This window comes from Pollachius pollachius (assembly GCF_949987615.1).
Source record: "Pollachius pollachius genome assembly, chromosome: 2".
NCBI lineage: Eukaryota > Metazoa > Chordata > Actinopteri > Gadiformes > Gadidae > Pollachius > Pollachius pollachius.
Genome location: NC_136935.1, coordinates 51,730,144 through 51,748,297, shown reverse-complemented (window position 1 = coordinate 51,748,297; position 18,154 = coordinate 51,730,144). Strand labels below are relative to the sequence as shown.

General features: G+C 50.6%; 1 protein-coding gene across 1 annotated transcript; it reads left to right on the top strand.

Annotated features, from left to right (window-relative positions):
• Window positions 1-483: 483 nt before the first annotated feature.
• sec23b (SEC23 homolog B, coat complex II component) lies at window positions 484-16,593 on the top strand. The gene is made up of 19 exons (XM_079731040.1): window positions 484-625; window positions 1,653-1,880; window positions 2,662-2,719; window positions 2,830-2,916; window positions 3,537-3,773; window positions 5,507-5,589; window positions 5,906-6,050; window positions 7,907-8,065; window positions 8,512-8,627; window positions 9,095-9,218; window positions 9,700-9,780; window positions 10,524-10,613; window positions 11,037-11,143; window positions 11,618-11,771; window positions 12,453-12,530; window positions 13,093-13,254; window positions 14,112-14,198; window positions 14,499-14,720; window positions 15,415-16,593. The coding sequence occupies exons 2-19, from the start codon at window positions 1,660-1,662 to the stop codon at window positions 15,502-15,504; spliced, it is 2,301 nt and encodes a 766-aa protein (XP_079587166.1). The 5' UTR covers window positions 484-625; window positions 1,653-1,659; the 3' UTR covers window positions 15,505-16,593.
• Window positions 16,594-18,154: the final 1,561 nt, after the last annotated feature.

Below are 18,154 nucleotides of genomic sequence, written 5' to 3'. Positions count from 1 at the left end.
ACACACGCACACACGCACACACACACGCACGCACACACACACACACACACACACACACACACACACACACACACACACACACACACACACACACACACACACACACACACAGACACTTGCTCTGACAGCTCTGACCATCTATCTCCTTTAATCTTGGTGCGCATGTCGCTGATATTACGCCACGTTACGTCCGTAGTCTCCAAACCAACCAACCGCGCGTCCCGACCTTCTTTAATAGGTCCATGGTCCCGCCATGCATGGGGGCCGGGCGCCCCCCAGCGGCCGCGGGGGGCACTGCAGATCGGGGCCGGGCGCCCTGGGCAGACCAGCCGTGTAACGCGAACGGTGACGGAGAAAAACTAAATTTCCCATGAGCACATGCGGCGACTCGAGTCAGAATGACGTGAGGCGCCGCATGTGTTCATGGGAAATGGAGGTTTTTTTTTTTGAGCGTCGAGCCGCCGGAAGTGGGTGCAGTAACACGTCATCCTGTAGCGGACCTAGAGGAGGACCGGCGGAGTACCACCCACCGGGCTGCTGTTTATCGACCTTTACCCGGTTTCTACCTTTTAATGTTGAACAGTGCGCTGCGGTAGTACTCGGACTAAGACGGATCGGACTAAAGGTGAGATTTGGGGTCATATCTGGTTAATATAAGGTTTATATAAGGTTTATATAAGGTTTAAGTCGAGGTGAGTCGGTCCGGCTTCCGCTGGTGGGTTCAGTCGGAAGGATTAATACCCCTGCGGACGGGAGGCAAGAGATAAACCATGATTAAATTCAGCGTTTATTGTTTATACATCAATCAAACATCATATTCTGGGGTTTTGATGGGCGATCTTTCGATACGCCAACGCAGAATCTACGGCGACTGACGAGAGGAAAACGGAGCGAATCGCGATTGCCCATATGTGTGATCCATTGATGTATTAATCTCTGATTACATTAGTTTATGACGAGTATTACTGTACTTAATGTAAGTATCTGGAATTTATCCGGTATTTGATGTTAACATTACACCTAATCTAACGTTGCACTAATACTTGTGTTTGTGTAATGTAATGCAGTGATCCAACATGAGGAAGCAAAATGACCTAGATCCCATTTAGCTTGTGCTGTTTAACTTGTGCTGTTGAACTTGTTATCAATCTACCTAATTCTACAGTCTCAAGCATGTATAAGAGAAAAGTAAACACTTTAAGACTGTGTTTTCATGCAGGGGAGATGGTAGCACACAGATACAAATAAGGTCGTTTAACAAACCTAGTGTGCTTTTGAGCTTATGTTTATTCATTAAATATGATTCTTTGCTCCCTTTTCCAGTAGAGGTGATTGTGAATAAGTGAGTGAATGTTCAACGTGCACAGTGAATACATACAGGCCAGCCTTACTCCCTAATGAGTGTTCAATCACACACAACACGTTCGTCAGGTTCTCTCTGATTGCGCACACACCTTGGTCATCCATTCTTCACAGTACGTCAGATGGTTTCAGTCCGGAGGGGCGTGCCACGTGTGATTAGAGATAGTACACCGTGTCACGCAACCTATCATCAACCAACACTCGGAGGGTAGAGCAGGGAGCTGGGTCGACACTCTGAACCCAAAGCACTGAACCCATACCTCGTCCACCGTCTCTCCGCTGGCCTGCAGCCCAGGGATGACAACCTACCAGGAGTTCATCCAGCAGAATGAGGACCGCGACGGGGTGCGCTTCAGCTGGAACCTGTGGCCCTCCAGCCGCCTGGAGGCCACTCGGCTGGTGGTGCCGGTGTCCTGCCTCTTGACGCCCCTCAAGGAGCGCCCCGACCTTCCCCCCGTCCAGTACGAACCCGTCATGTGCGGCCGGGCCAACTGCAAGGCGGTGCTGAACCCGCTGTGGTGAGTGGAGAGCCGCCCTGCCGCCTGTGGGGTTTTTCCGCTGTGCGCTGTTTGTGTTGGGCTTGTTTGTCTGTCGTCTTTCGAGGCTCCCCTGTTCAGGGGTCACCTAGACTCTGCCTAGCAACCCCCTCCCGACCCCTCATTATGTGTTGTACATCCTGGCAATTATTCAATGTCGTACTTAGTTGTGTAGCATCTTACCCTATCTATGTATTGATTACGGGGAATGGGTTAACCTAGTGATTGTTAGTGCTTGGCACTTGGTTCTATGAACATCCTTACTGTACCCACAGAGGTATATTGTTGTTTCTCTTTCTTCTGACAAATGTACTGATTGTAATTTGCTTTGGATAAAAGCATCTGTTAAATGTAAATGTCTTTACTTGGGCCGTCGTAAAAAGGTGACTCTGGGGTGACTAGAAGACAGGAGGTGATAGGATATCTCTTCATGATCCCGGTTAAAGTCTGACGTGCTTCAGACTCGTGGGTCCAGTGGTTTTGATCGCGTCCCGGTTTGGGCAAACAGCTTCATGGAGGCCGTGTTTGTGTTGCTGCTGCTGTTGCTAAGTCCTTCTTTTTAAATATTGAACCACTAGAGTTGTGGATGAATGAACGTCACACGATGATGGCGACTCCATTCTTTAAATGCCAACACATCAAGTTGGCTACACGTGCTGTCAAACTGCAATCGTTGAATTGCAGTTAGTCAGCGTGCTGCTTTCACAGTGGGGCAGAAGATGTTTAGTTGTTGTACATAATGTTTTGTTGTTTGTTTTTACAGTCAAGTCGACTTCAGAGCTAAAATATGGGCGTGCAACTTCTGCTTCCAAAGAAACCCAGTGAGTATTCATACCGACACAGTAACAAACGTCCTGTTCTAAAGTGTCGATGTGTACACGCTGTCTCCAGTGATACGATTGGACTGACACTCTGCGTCTAATCTCTGCAGTTCCCGCCCTCTTACGCTGGGATCTCCGATGTCAACCAACCAGCCGAGCTCATGCCCCAGTTCTCCACCATCGAGTACATCGTACAGGTAAGAACCGCCCCTTCACCACCGCTGAGCTCTGCTGCCGTGGAAACACACACGCAGAACCCGCGCACAAAACGGTGCTTCAACAGTATCTAAGGATTAGAGATGTTCCGATACCATTTTTCCCTCCCTGATTTAGAGTATGGGCCGATACAGAGTTTTTACCGATACAGAGTCTAGCATTGTAACTACCAATAGCACTTGCTCTTATTAGGGTTCTCTTAAAACGACATCAATGTATAGTAGGTTCACTTACTGTCGACAGTATTTGTATTCCTGTAGGTAAGCGTGAGCGTCCATGTTTGTCCGACTTGTTATCGGAATAACTCTGCTAAGGATTGGACAGGTTGCTCCTAGACGGCCGGCGAAGCGCCTTATCCCGTGAACACTTAGGCCTGGCTTGAACCATTTGTACGCGTATGAACAGGTGGCCTGGTTCCTCTTCTAGTGAAATGTGTTTTCATTACTCCACCTCTGAGCTGGGTCTGCCCAGCGGCGACAGGCTGCGGCCGCCAGGCTCCGTCTATCAGCTCTCTAACAATGGCTCCACACACCAGCGTCACCGCCGCAGACGGGCATAAAGGCGTCTCCTCATGGCCTCTGTCTCCGTCCCCTCTCCCCAGCGCGGGCCGGTGTCCCCGCTGATCTTCTTGTACGTGGTGGACACCTGCCTGGAGGAGGAAGACCTCCAGGCGCTCCGGGAGTCCCTGCAGATGTCCCTCTCTCTGCTGCCCCCCAACGCCCTGGTGGGGCTCGTCACCTTCGGCCGCATGGTGCAGGTCCACGAGCTGAGCTGCGAGGGCATCGCCAAGAGCTACGTGTTCCGCGGCACCAAGGAGCTGTCCTCCAAGCAGATCCAGGTGGGACGACTCGCACGAACGAGCACGCACACACGCACACCTGATCCCGGTGGGACGACTCGCCCGGACGAGCACGCAATCACACACACACACACGATCCAGGTGGGTGGGGTCGGACCACGCCCCCCTGACTGTCCTCGTCCGGCCCCCGTGGTTATTCTCTGAAGGGAGGGGGGGGTTTGACTTCCAGTCGTAAACAGTACTGGCGCCTCAAAGCCAAATGCTCCCCATTCTTAGCTGTAGGCATCCTCGAGCAAGACACCAGAGTCTGCTTAAGGACTGAATTCTGAGTCTTCTTAAGGACTGAATTCTGAGTCTGCTTAAGGACTGAATTCTGAGTCTGCTTAAGGACTGAATTCTGAGTCTGCTTAAGGACTGAATTCTGAGTCTGCTTAAAGACTGAATTCTGAGTCTGCTTAAGGACTGAATTCTGAGTCTGCTTAAGGACTGAATTGTTAGTGCTTAATGACTGAATTGTAAGTGCTAAATGACTGAATTCTGAATCTGCTGAATGACTGAATTCTGCGTCTGCTTAATGACTAAATTCTGAGTCTGCTTAAAGACTGAATTCTGAGTCTGCTAAATGACTGAATTGTTAGTGCTTAATGACTGAATTGTAAGTGCTTAATGACTGAATTCTGAGTCTGCTAAATGACTGAATTCTAAGTGCTTAATGACTGAAATCTGAGTCTGCTTGATGACTGAATTCTGAGTCTGCTTAAAGACTGAATCCTGAGCCTGCTCAATGACTATGTAAATCACATAACCGTCTTTAGTAAACAGTAAACGTGTACGATTGCCCCCCCCCCCTCCTGACCCCCTCATGCCCCACCCTACTGGGTCAGCCGTGTGTAGCGATGGGAGCCTCAGTGGATTCCTCCCATGTCATAGGGTCAGGTTTCATCCTATCATGGGTCATGCATAGAACATGAGTCTGAGCTTTGGAAAACAATGTTATGAATAATACAATGTTCCTGGTCAGCCATTGCAATGAGAGGAGAGAGACACCACTCTGTTGTGGCCGCCCTTAGGTGGTGGTGGATCCCCTCGGCTGTGTTTCTATCAGGATGTGAAACACAGACAAAAAAATGACCTGAGCTCAATCTGCAACAAGTGACATGTAACATGTCACATATATGTCATATGTTTGTTTGTGTCTTACGCACTTGTTGTATGTTGTACGTCCTGACTCTTAGGAACAGTGCTCAGCGTCCTGTAGCATCTTATACTTCATCTCTGTTGTGTACGGGCAATGGGTTAACCTGGTGATGGTTAGTGCTTGGCACTTGGTTCTATGAACATCCTAACTGTACCCACAGAGATATATTGTTTCTTTCTTCTGACAAATAGTCTTATTGTCAGTTGCTTTGGGTAAAAGCGTCTGATAAATGCCCTGAATGTAAACGTAATGTGTGTGTGTGTGTTTTGTAGGAGATGTTGGGTCTGAATGTAAACGTAATGTGTGTGTGTGTGTTTTGTAGGAGATGTTGGGTCTGAATGTAAACGTAATGTGTGTGTGTGTGTTTTGTAGGAGATGTTGGGTCTGAATGTAAACGTAATGTGTGTGTGTGTGTTTTGTAGGAGATGTTGGGTCTGAATGTAAACGTAATGTGTGTGTGTGTGTTTTGTAGGAGATGTTGGGTCTGAATGTAAACGTAATGTGTGTGTGTGTGTGTTTTGTAGGAGATGTTGGGTCTGAATGTAAACGTAATGTGTGTGTGTGTGTTTTGTAGGAGATGTTGGGTCTGATGAAGCCAGCGGTCTCAGGGCAGCAGGGCCGACCTGCTGCCCCCCAAGACCCCTCAGCCACCTGCAGGTAAGACCAGAAGAACCTCATCCTCTGTAGAACTCTACACCCAGACCTATGGGCGGTGGGCAGCCTGGGGCTCAGGAGGCAGAGCGGGTCGGCTGGTAACCGGAAGGTTGCTGGTTCGATCCCCGGCTCCTCCTAGCGGAGTGTCGAGGTGTCCCTGAGCGAGACGCCCCCCCCCCCCCCCCCCCCCGACTGCTCCTGACCAGCCGGCTGTCGCCCTGCGCGGCTGACTCCGCCGCCGGTGTGTGACTGCGTGTCTGTAAGTCGGTCTGGATGGAAGCGTCGGCAGCGTCCCCTGAACGCTCCTCTGTGCTCCTAGGTTCCTCCAGCCGGTGCACCGCGTGGACATGAACCTCACCGACCTGCTAGGGGAGCTCCAGAGGGACCCCTGGCCGGTCCCCCAGGGCAAGCGGCCCCTCCGGTCCACCGGCGTGGCGCTGTCCGTGGCCGTCGGCCTGCTGGAGGTGAGCGCCGCGACTTCCTGCTCACACAGGAAGCAGATGTTTCTATGGTTACCGACGATGCTTTTGTTGTTCCGCGCGAAGCAATGGCAGCGTGGGACGTGTTTTGTACGCTTCGTTTTTGGAGCCTGTGAATTCAGACTCTTGAGCCTTGAGTGTTAAAGTCTCAAAACTCACCAGTTCCGAGTTCACCTGGACTCAGCTTCCCCCCCCACCCCCCACACCTCTCTTACACACTTATTGTATGTTGTACGTCCTGTCACTTGAAAATAGTACTTACCATCGAGTAGCATCTTATCCTAGCTATCTCTGTTGTGTACGGGGAATGGGTTAACCTAGTGATGGTAAGTGCTTGGCACTTGGTTCTATGAACATCCTTACTGTACCGACAGCAAGATATATTGTTGTCTCTCTTTCTTCTGACAAATGTACTTATTATTAGTCGCTGTGGATAAAAGCGTCTGCTGAATGCCCTGAATGTAAATCTAAATCTAATCTGTACTACACGGGATGTGAACTATTACTACTAGAAAGGTATTTTTAGTTTTATTGCCAAAAATGATGCAAGCGGTATGAGTGCATTCTGTTCTGAACTTTGACCTACTCCCAGAGGATCGTGCCACATGTCCCTTCCAACAATCAAAACTCCCCTAAACAAGCGCACACACACTCACACACACTTGATATCTTAAGCTGTTTATCTGTACAGAACAGTACAGTTCAAAGATCAGTTTGTTTTCAGTCGTCCCTCGTGTCTCCCTGTTCCCTCACCCCCTGTTCCCTCACCCCCTGTTCCCTCACCCCCTGTTCCCTCACCCCCTGTTCCCTCACCCCCTGTTCCCTCACCCCCTGTTCCCTCACTCCTTGTTTCCTTACCCCTGCCGCCCCTAGACACTAGCGTTAGCTTTGTGATAGTAATCAGCTATAACTTGAAAGTAGTATAACCAGTAAAGCGACTCCATTAATATTTGTGAACTTTAAAGTAGAGAAACATGTAGTCTGAGCCTCTGTTCCCTCACCCCCTGTTCCCTCACTCCTTGTTTCCTTACCCCTGCCGCCCCTAGACACTAGCGTTAGCTTTGTGATAGTAATCAGCTATAACTTGAAAGTAGTATAACCAGTAAAGCGACTCCATTAATATTTGTGAACTTTAAAGTAGAGAAACATGTAGTCTGAGCCTCTGCATAGAGCAGCCTCCCCCACCCAACCCCACCCAACCCCGGCCCATCGGGGGTGAATGAACACGTTGAATCAACAGCAGAATGTACACATTCAGATCCATGGTTGAGCTTAGACCAGGTCCAAGAGAGACACCGTTCCTATTGAACGTACATTTTAACCCCATATCCTCAACTCTACCGCATATGAACACTTTGGCTGATTTAGACTAGGGGTCAGAAGCACAGGGTACCTCACGATACGATAAACGATACATGGCCCGCGATACAGATAATATCGCGATTCTGCGATAATCAATATATTGTTAGACAATCCTCTGACGTTACATCAGGATATATGTCTCACTATGAATTCAAAATGGCCGTAAAAAGGTATAGTGCTGGTCTTTATTTACGGTCCAAACTGAGTCTTCCAGCTACTTTAACGTCCGTTCAAGTTTCCTTCATTCGTGTGTTGAGCGCCCCCTGCAGGAGCAGGGAAACCTGTTTAAAGCGCCTTAGTTTATCGACTAAAATATCAATATTTGGAGTGATATTTCCTAACTAACTCTTCATGAATAAAGCATAGAAATGCAAAAATAAATCGTAAAAATGAATGTGTGTAAATCGATTGTCGTATCGCACGAAGATGGCCGTATCGATATCTCGTCCCCCCCTGACGCCTCCTCTCTGTGTCTGCAGGGTGCCTTCCCCAACACGGGGGCACGGGTGATGCTGTTCACCGGGGGGCCCCCCACCCAGGGGCCCGGCATGGTGGTGGGTGACGAGCTCAAGACCCCCATCCGGTCCTGGCACGACATCCAGAAGGACAACGCGCGCCACCTCAAGAAGAGCTCCAAGGTGACCATCACAGACGTTCCCATCACGGACGTTCCCACCACAGACGTTCCTTCCCGATTCTGATTCCTGAACTTGAGTATCGGCCGATCCCGAGTCTATACCGACATAGCCTCTAGTATTGTTATTATATAACGTGTTCTTATTGAAGGGTTCCTTTACGATGACAGCGATGTATAGCCTGTGTAGTAAAGGAGTCATGTGATGGTATCGGATCGGTGCATAGACTTGCGTACTCGCCGATACCCGATACTGCACTTTAGGCAGTATCGGAGGAATATCCGATACTGATATCGGTATGGGAACAGCTCTAGTGAGGAGGCCCAAGCGTCAGCCCCTGAACCTTCACCTGGATCCTAATTAATGACTTCTAATGAGCTCGGTTAATGAGCAGGATGAGTTCCAGTCATTCCTTTCTCTAATGATCTGCGTTGTGTTTGGTCTGCCAGTATTACGACACCCTGGCCAACCGCACGGCCGTCAACGGCCACAGCATCGACATCTACGCCTGCGCCCTGGACCAGACCGGCCTGCTGGAGATGAAGTGTTTATCCAACCTGACGGGGTCAGTGGGACGTCTGGAACCCCCCTGGGCCCCCCTCTCTGGGTCTCAACCATGTCTCTCAGGCCATTCAATTCAGTTGTATAAGTACAGCCCATAATCCCCGGTATAGTCTCAAAGGGCTTAACGGGCCCTTAGTTGTGGACATGCATACATACATGCGTGCAATACATTTTAACTTGGTGCTGGCCGGTTAACCATAAGGAGAGTCCAGGCATCCAGTTGTAGTCACCGCAACACGCCAAAACAGACAGAATAACGATAATGAAACATTCACATGATCAGGCAGAAACTGACACGCATTGTCCACGGCTTCGGCATCAGTCCGGCCAGCAGAACCCTTTTGGGTTCTGCAGAACCCTTTTGGGTTCTGCCCTTTTTCAACAGCAGAACCCTTTTGGGTTCTGCTGTTGAAGGGAAACGGGATGGCGTTGGATACAAGGTGACCTAAACCCTGGTGTCGTCCGCAGGGGCCACATCGTGATGGGGGATTCCTTCAACACCTCCCTCTTCAAGCAGACCTTCCAGAGGGTCTTCAGCAAAGACTACAACGGGGAGTTCCGCATGGCCTTCGGAGGGACGCTGGAGGTCAAGGTGAGCACAGGGGGTGGGTCAGTTCAACCTCAGAGACACGACTAGAACCTGTGATGGTAGACAGGGTATACCTGTAGACCGCCTCTGTTGTACACGGGGAATGGGTTCACCTAGTGATGGTTAGTGCTTGGCACTCGGCTCTATGAACATCCTTACTGTACCCACAGAGATATATTGTTGTTTCTCTTTGCTCTGACAAATGGACTTATTGTAGGTCACTCTGGATAAAAGCGTCTGCTAAACGTAAACGATGGCATTTGCTATTAATGATGATGTTTTCTTGATTGGTTATTTTATCGGTGAAATGTCGTTAGATGAGTCGATAGTGAGGGTCATCGTCGGTTGCAGCCCTAGAGAACGATCCGCTCGTGAATGTGTCGGACGTTCCTCCCCGGCATTCCCCAGTTCACTGAGGATTCTAGCAGGTGTGTATTTTAATGTGTGTGACTGTGTGTGTGACTATGTGTGTGTCTGCCCGCAGACGTCACGGGAGCTGAAGGTGTGTGGGGCCATTGGGCCCTGCGTCTCCCTCGGCGCTAAGGGCCCCAGCGTCTCTGAGAACGTGAGTCACCGGCCCCCACTCAGCCGGAGGGAATGAAGAGGAGCAGGATTCCTCTGTGTGTGTGTGTGTGTGTGTGTGTGTGTGTGTGTGTGTTTTGACTTGTGTGTGTTGTGTTTCTGACGTGTGTGGGTGCATTCTGATGTGTGTGTTCTGACGTGTGTGTTGTGTTTTGTCGAGTGTGTGTGGGTGCATTATGATGTGTGTGTGTGTGTTCTTTCGTGTGTGTGTTGTGTTTTGACGTGTGTGTGTGTGTGTGTGTTTTGACTTGTGTGTGTGTGGGTGCATTATGACGTGTGTGTGTGTGTGTGTGTTATGACGTGTGTGTGTGTGTGTTTTGACGTGTGTGTGTGGGTGCATTATGACTTGAGTGTGTGTTCTGACGTGTGTGTGTGTGTGTGTGTGTTTTGACGTGTGTATGTGTGTGGGTGCATTATGACGTGTGTGTTTGTGTGTTATGACGTGTGTGTGTTGTGTTTTGACCTGTGTGTGTTTTGACTTGTGTGTGTGTGGGTGCATTATGACGTGTGTGTGTGCGTTATGACGTTTGAGTGTGTGTTCTGACGTGTGTGTGTGTGTGTGTATGTGTGTGGGTGCATTATGACGTGTGTGTGTGTGGTTGCATTATGACGTGTGTGCGTGTGTGTGTTCTGACGTGTGTGTGTGTGGTTGCATTATGACGTGTGTGTGTGTGCGTTACGACGTTTGTGTGTGTGTGTTCTGACGTGTGTGTGTTGTGCGTTCAGGAGATGGGCGTGGGTGGAACCAGCCAGTGGAAGGTGTGCAGCCTGAACCCCTCCACCACGCTGGCCTTGTTCTTCGAGGTGGTGAATCAGGTGAACCTTCGGCCCAGACACACAAACACACACACACACAGCCTCCCTCACGCGGAGGTCTGCTCAAACGGCCCGGTCGCCAGAAGGTTCAGTCCTCTTGTCCGTGACTTTAACACGTCAGTCCCAACCAACAGGGACTGAATGTAACACACACCTAACCACGCCTTCACTCTTGAGGATGTTACTGTTAGGAACTCGAGCCGTTGTGCGAAGGAGAATCCTTTGTGTTAGTTACACAAGTGTCCTCTGAAACATGAGTTTGTCTTTCCTCTGAATCCTTTCAGTGACGTTTAACTAAATCACACGGTCCCCGCATTGTACACGAGTTCTGCCTCGACCTGTTGTTAGACTGATCGGTATCGCGTGTGTGTGTGTGTGTGTGTGTGTGTGTGTGTGTGCGCGTGTGCGTGTGCGTGTGTGCAGCACAACGCCCCCGTCCCCCAGGGCGGCCGCGCGGCCATCCAGTTCGTCACCCAGTACCAACACTCCAGCACCCAGCGCAGGATCCGCGTGACGACCGTCGCTAGGAAGTAAGAACACCAAACCACGCCGGAACCTTCTCCGAATGAACGGCACCGTATACACGTGAGGCTCAGGAGGCAGAGCGGGTCGGCCGGTCACCGGGAGGTTGCCGGTTCGATCCCCGGCTCCTCCTAGCGGAGTGTCGAGGTGTCCCTGAGCGAGACGCCCCCCCCCCCCGACTGCTCCTGACCAGCTGGCTGTCGCCCTGCGTGGCTGACTCCGCCGTTGGGGTGTGAATGTGTGCGTGAATGTGAGGCGATATTGTAAAGCCCTTTGAGCGGCCAGTTAGAAGAGAGCTAACCTGGTCGTCGTTGAGTGGTGGTGAGCGGTGTTGAACTGCTCTTTGCACAGCGGCCGGTCTGGGCCTGAGCAGAGTCAACACCGGCCCCGCCGCCAGCAGGATGTTTGAACTGCAGTCAGAAATACTCTGCGCTGGTGCGTCAGTGCGCTCACATTCGCATATCTCCTCCCCCCCCCCCCAGCTGGGCCGACGCCCAGTCGCAGATCCAGCACATCGAGTCGTCCTTCGACCAGGAGGCCTCGGCCGTGCTCATGGCCCGCCTGGGCGTGTTCAGGGCGGAGTCGGAGGAGGGGCCTGACGTCCTCCGCTGGCTGGACAGGCAGCTCATCCGCCTGGTGAGACACGCCCCCTCAGTCTGAGACACGCCCCCTCAGTCTGACGCCCCCCCAGGCAGAGACACGCCCCCCAGACAGAGACACGCCCCCCAGGCAGAGACACGCCCCCCAGGCAGAGACACGCCCCCCCAGGCAGAGACACGCCCCCCCAGGCAGAGACACACCCCCCCAGGGCAGAGACACTCCCCCCCCAGGCAGAGACACGCCCCCCAGACAGAGACACGCCCCCCCAGGCAGAGACACGCCCCCCCAGACAGAGACACGCCCCCTCAGTCTGAGACACGCCCCCCCAGACAGAGACACGCCCCCCCAGGCAGAGACACGCCCCCCAGACAGAGACACGCCCCCCAGACAGAGACCGCACTAACCATCACTAGGTTAACCCACTCCCCGTACACAACAGAGACAGCTAGGATAAGATGCTACACAATGCTGAGGACTATTTTTAAGTGCCAGGACGTACAACACACAATAGGATCCCTCTGGGTGACGCGGAGCTCTGGGTTCTAACGAATGCTGAGCTCCGGGAATGCCGGCATTCCCAGTGGGGCGTGTCACCGTAACGCCAGGCTCTAGTAGCTCTGAAGTATGACAGGAATGTGTAGCCGTGTGTGTTGTCGCTGAAGCGTGTGCGGTGACATGTCGAAGCGCGTTCTCTAATGGTTTCCGTCTCCATTCCAGTGTCAGAAGTTTGGCCAGTTCAACAAAGACGATCCCACCTCCTTCAAGCTGTCGGAGTCCCTGTCTCTGTACCCGCAGGTGAGACAGCGCACCACCCCCACCTGGTGGACGACTTCAGAACCGCGCCATGAACCGTTCATTGTTAATAGATCCGCTATTCAGCATAACGATCTACATTTACATTTACATTCAGGGTATCTAGCAGACGCTCTTTTCCAAAGCGTTTACAATCAGTACTTTTGTCAGAAGAAAGATAAACAACAATATATCTCTGTCGGTGCAGTAAGGATGTTCATAGAACCAATTGGCAAGCACTAACGATCACTAGGTTAACCCATTCCCCGTATACAACAGAGACAGCTAGAATAAAGTGCTACATGATGCTAAGTACTGTTTCTAAGGGCCAGGACGTACTCCTACATACAATAAGTGTGTAAGAGGGGTGTGGTGGGAGTAAGGGGGGAGGCGATGCAGAGTCTAGGTTTACGCTGAACAAGTGAGTCTTGTGTCTCTAGCGGAGGCGGGCGAGCGACTCTGCGGTCCTGACGTCGGCAGAGAGCCGTTCCGTCACTGCGGTGCCAAAACAAAAGAGTTGATTTATTTTGATGATCTAATCTCCTGCTCTCCCCCCCCCCCACAGTTCATGTTCCACCTGCGGCGGTCCCCGTTCCTCCAGGTGTTCAACAACAGCCCGGACGAGTCGTCGTACTACCGCCACCACTTTGTGCGCCAGGACCTGACCCAGTCCCTCATCATGGTGCAGCCCATGCTGTACTCGTACTCCTTCCACGGGCCACCAGAGGTCAGCGTCGCACCACACACGGGTTCCCCCGCCCGCAGTGCTCAGAGCGACACAGCGCTGAGCAGCCCATGAGCTGAAACAGTGGTGCTCAAATGGCGGTACGCGGACCCCTAAGGGTACTGCAGGGGGCCCTCAGAAAATTAGAAATTAATTCATTCTGAAAGCTAGATAATGGACGAAAGTGGTTGACATGTAAATCGGAAGAATATATTTTAATAGCATTTGACCAAAAAAAGTGCCGCTAAAGGGTCTACTCATCTGAAAACCATCCTTAGTACACTAGTAGAAAAAGTTGGAGAAACATTGTGCTAAAACATTAAGTTTTATTGAGGTTTTTGTTTTGTGAGTGGTTTGAAGGACAAAGCAGCATGAAGTCCCCTTTATCGTGATCTGGGCCAGGCTGTGTAGTGGGGTTTAATTATCTTTCTGGTGGCTGTCGTTGTGTTACTGAGCATCATTCACGGGCGTATTGTTGAATCTCTTAACTCCGCTGGCTGGTGTGATAAGGCCTCCTGTATACACTGCAGAAAAACGCATTAGGGACAGAACGCTCCCCTGGAAGCCTTTGTACCGGGCAGGATGTCTTTAACTCAGTAATTAAGTACTAAAACAAGCTAAACTGGAACATTTTAGTCTTTTCAACATGATGTATTCTCTACGGCAGCAGCTTTTGCTGTTAAACTGGACTCAAACGTTATCATTTATTTATTTTAGAGTGGTAATATGTCTTATATGTTCTTCAACCTGCTGATTTGGAGAGAACGGTTATGATCCGATGTTCCTGCCCATCAACGCAGACCGCTTGGTGAACGCTTTAACCCTACCCCTAACCCTAACCCTACCTCTGTCTCCCACAGCCGGTGCTGCTGGACAGCAGCAGCATCCTGCCGGACCGGATCCTCCTCATGGACACCTTCTTCCAGCTGGTCATCTACCACGGAGAGGTGAGACCAGCCCCTCCCCATTGCAGGGAATAAATGTTCCTAGGTTCAGATGTTGGCGTCCCTCAAAGTTAACAAACCCACAAACGGTTTGAAAGGCTTTCATGAATGAGTTTATGATGATCTGTCATGTCGTGGTTGGATGGAGAGGTAACGCATTTCTCTCCCCCCCCCCCCCCAGACCATAGCCCAGTGGTCTGATAATGGTTTGATGATTGATGACCTGTCACATAGTTTGATGACAGAACGTCTCTCTCTCTCTCTCTCTCTCTCTCTCTCTCTCTCTCTCTCTCTCTCTCTCAGACCATCGCCCAGTGGCGTAAGGCGGGCTACCAGGAGATGGCCGAGTACGAGAACTTCAAGCAGCTGCTGCAGGCGCCTCTGGACGATGCGCAGGAGATCCTGCAGACGCGCTTCCCCATGCCGCGCTACGTGGACACGGAGCACGGCGGCTCGCAGGCACGCTTCCTGCTGTCCAAGGTCAACCCCTCGCAGACCCACAACAACAGCAACGGCTGGACGCAGGTAGGAGGGCCGGTGTGTGTGTGTGTGTGTGTGTGTGTCGACCGGGCTTACCGCCCTAGGGGGGGGGCCGGGACTGGGAGAACACCTCATGCCATCACATGGCCAGTGTTGCATCCTGTCCTGTCTCTTTGGTTTGGAAACACTCTGCGATAACAGAATTATAGAAATACTTGGGATCAGCTGGATTCTATTCTTGGGAATCTGTGGGAGAGATTTAAATCTGCGCATGACAATCAGCTCTTATCGTTCCCCTGCGTGGGAGAGACATAAAACCATAAGTCGCTCCGTGATTCACATCGCTGTGAGTCAAAGGTGTTCGATTGAACCATGGGCCTTGGGTTCAACGTGTGTGTCTGTGTGTGTGTGTGTGTGTGTGTGTGTGTGTGTGTGTTCATGTATAGGTAAAGATCTTTTGCCACATCAGACGGGGGGATACAATTTAATTTAGCTACAATACTTTTTAGTACCACCAAACTTAAAACTCCTGATGGATCCATGCTGGGTACAGGATACTATTCAAGCGGTCGTGCTAAACGCTCGCTAAGTGCTTCTCCCAACAGCGCTGACATAAAGCAGAGTTATCGTGCTTTAAGTTGTGCATTGATCAGAGGAGATCTCCAACAGTCTGACTCAGCGGCCTCCCTCGGGGGTACACTGCGGTTCTAAATCAGCGCTGTGTCTCCTCTGTGTCTAGGAGCCTGGTGCGCCCATCCTCACCGACGACGTCAGCCTGCAGGTCTTCATGGACCACCTCAAGAAGCTGGCCGTCTCCAGCTCCACTTAGACCGGCCTAGACTTAAGGCCTAGACCAGCTCAGCTAAGACCAACCTAGACCCAGCTCAGTCTAGACCAAGCTCAGCCTAGACCCAGCTCAGCCTAGACCCAGCTCAGTCTAGACCCAGCTCAGTCTAGACCCAAGGCCTAGACCCAGCTCAGCCTAGACCCAGCTCAGTCTAGACCCAGCTCAGTCTAGACCCAAGGCCTAGATCCAGCTCAGTCTAGATCCAGCTCAGTCTAGCCCCAGCTCAGCCTAGATCCAGCTCAGTCTAGACCCAAGGCGAGGAGCCACGACGCATGCACCAACGATTGAATGATGGAGAAGCCGTAACTAGATTCCCGCTTACATTTCCCTTCTCTGAAGCTGAAGGACTCCGACCGCAGTGAGAGTTAACTTTAACATGTCGACCGTTCTATAGGTGTTCCTTACGTTGATCCTCTGTCCTATGAAGAGGCCTGTCCATGTTTTTTTCCTTTCTCATGAATGAATGGTCGATTTAACTGAGACGCTTTTCCTGTGTGGCGTCACTGGTGAAAACAGTTAATTTGACAGATCTGTATTTAAGTAATTTTCCAAATACATAATAAATGTTTTCTGAGAAAATTCCCTTTGAATGATCAGGAATACGGTTGTGATGATGAAGTCTATTCTGGTGCTGATAACTGTTGATGTAGGCGGGGTTTCGATGAAGAGCGATCATTGTTTGTGTATTCTGTGTTTTCTAACCCTAATCTCGTCGGTTTCTGCAAACCTCGCGCGGTGGTTTGTACCCACTGCCTGCCCCATATCTCACTGTCTCCTGTGATTGTAATTAAACATTTTAATATACTGTATAAATGGGACTTTTAACCGATGTTCAATGGTGAATCTGCATGAAGTCTCTGCCAGTAGAAGTCTTTTCTGAGGAGAATGTCCTCTTCAATCATCAGTTCAGGGTCAACCCAGAACCTTCTCTTTGTAACGCATCACATCTTGAAGGCCAGGCAGGAGACAGAATGATCTGTCAGAATATGTGCAATATATAAATCTAAATTATTAACCAATATTTATATGTATAAACAAGTATTGCTTTTTTTGTCTTCCAAATTGAATAAATGAGAAAATGTAGTAGGCTATTGTAAAAAGAATTTGACAATAATCGTCATGACAACCCCAGGGTTTTGGGTTTTTTTTTTTGTGGGGGGGGGGGGGGGGGGGCACAGCACAGCACAGCAGGGTTCACCACGAGGCATCTGCTAGCTGCTGTTGTAAAACAGCATTTTCATCCCACTCAGTAGGAGACATCCTGCCAATTCACCGACTGAAGCAGCTTTTGTTTTAAAAGCAGTGCGCGTTTGGGCACATTCCCAAAGCCGTGCGCGTTTGGACAAATCACCACCACAGCTGTGCCTATCGCTACGGAACGTGCGCGTCCCTCCCTCGCAGCCTCGGACAGACTGTGCAGATTTGGGACAATTGTCTTTTTTTTAGGCTCTTCCGCTCTGCTCCGCTACTGTGCGTTAAGCCCGAACGCAATCCCGGTCATAAAACCCCCTCGCGCGGGCCGTCCCAGCGTCACGTCAATGGGGTGTAAGCGGATCCCGACGCGGCCCAGACAGTATGATTTCGAGGATCAGAGGAAGAAAGATTATGAAGACTAATCCTTTCGGTGCTATCTGCTAAGAGACAACTTCTACTCTTAACAGCTTTTGACCGGAAGTTTGCAGTGAAAGACAAATGACGCGTGGGCGGAGATTACGCAGCAGCACAATGACCCATTCTGTGGCCACATATGTCCTGCAGGAGTTGTAATACTGAACAAACTGCGAGGACGTTTAATCTCTGCGGACAGGAAAAGGACATAACGCACTAAAAGGTTTTATTAATGTATGTCAGTTTGTAAGCCACAGAAGAACGGGTAATGCATGGGAAGGGGTGGGGGGGGGCGGGTAGTCCTACATATTATAAAAAATAAATAAGGTGTGTGTATAATTGAGTGGCATCTAGTGGAACGGACTTTGCAGCGATGGAATATAATAATATGTACTGACACCCCACCATGGTTGACTTTTCTGGGCTATTCCTATAGGACGCAGTAGCTGCTGGTGGTGGTGTTGGAAATCTGGTTTGTTGCACAGGTTTGATGCTGAACACGGACTTTCGCCTCGCTGCCATGCAGGAGATCTCTGAGTGTGAGTGGCGATGGCTGGTTCAACCTGTCGAGCACTGATTACTCAATGCGCAACAGGTGTGCAGCCTCACCGGCCCCGGAGTCCAATCAGACACGGCCAGGTGAGGCAGCTGCGTATACCAGCCGTCACACGCACACACACTCCCACGGTATGTCTTATATAGTGTTGAATCCCAGGAAAATAATATAAGATATATGGTATTTTCGTTAGCTGAGAATGAGGTCTGAGGGGGGGTCGCCATGGAAACATCGTTTTGGGATCAGAGTTCTAGGAGGAGAGGGGCGTGTTGTTCCCATGGCTACGACCCGTCCAGGATGCTGTTTCCTACTGTGCCGCACTTAGATGTGTATGCTCCACCTTTTCACCAACACATCACATTTAGACGGTCATTTCCCACACGCTGAACTCCAGTATGATTAAATCCACAGTATATTTTGGTGATCTCGGTCATTCGCTTGGTGGTAATCCTCAATCTCACCGCTGGT

Excerpts from the sequence above, each read along its gene's own strand:
- sec23b (XM_079731040.1), top strand. The coding sequence starts at position 1,660 with ATGACAACCTACCAGGAGTTCATCCAGCAGAATGAGGACCGCGACGGG. Across the intron at positions 10,614-11,036 it reads TCTTCGAGGTGGTGAATCAG|CACAACGCCCCCGTCCCCCA; the intron begins GTGAACCTTCGG and ends GCGTGTGTGCAG. Across the intron at positions 14,721-15,414 it reads ACAGCAACGGCTGGACGCAG|GAGCCTGGTGCGCCCATCCT; the intron begins GTAGGAGGGCCG and ends CTCTGTGTCTAG.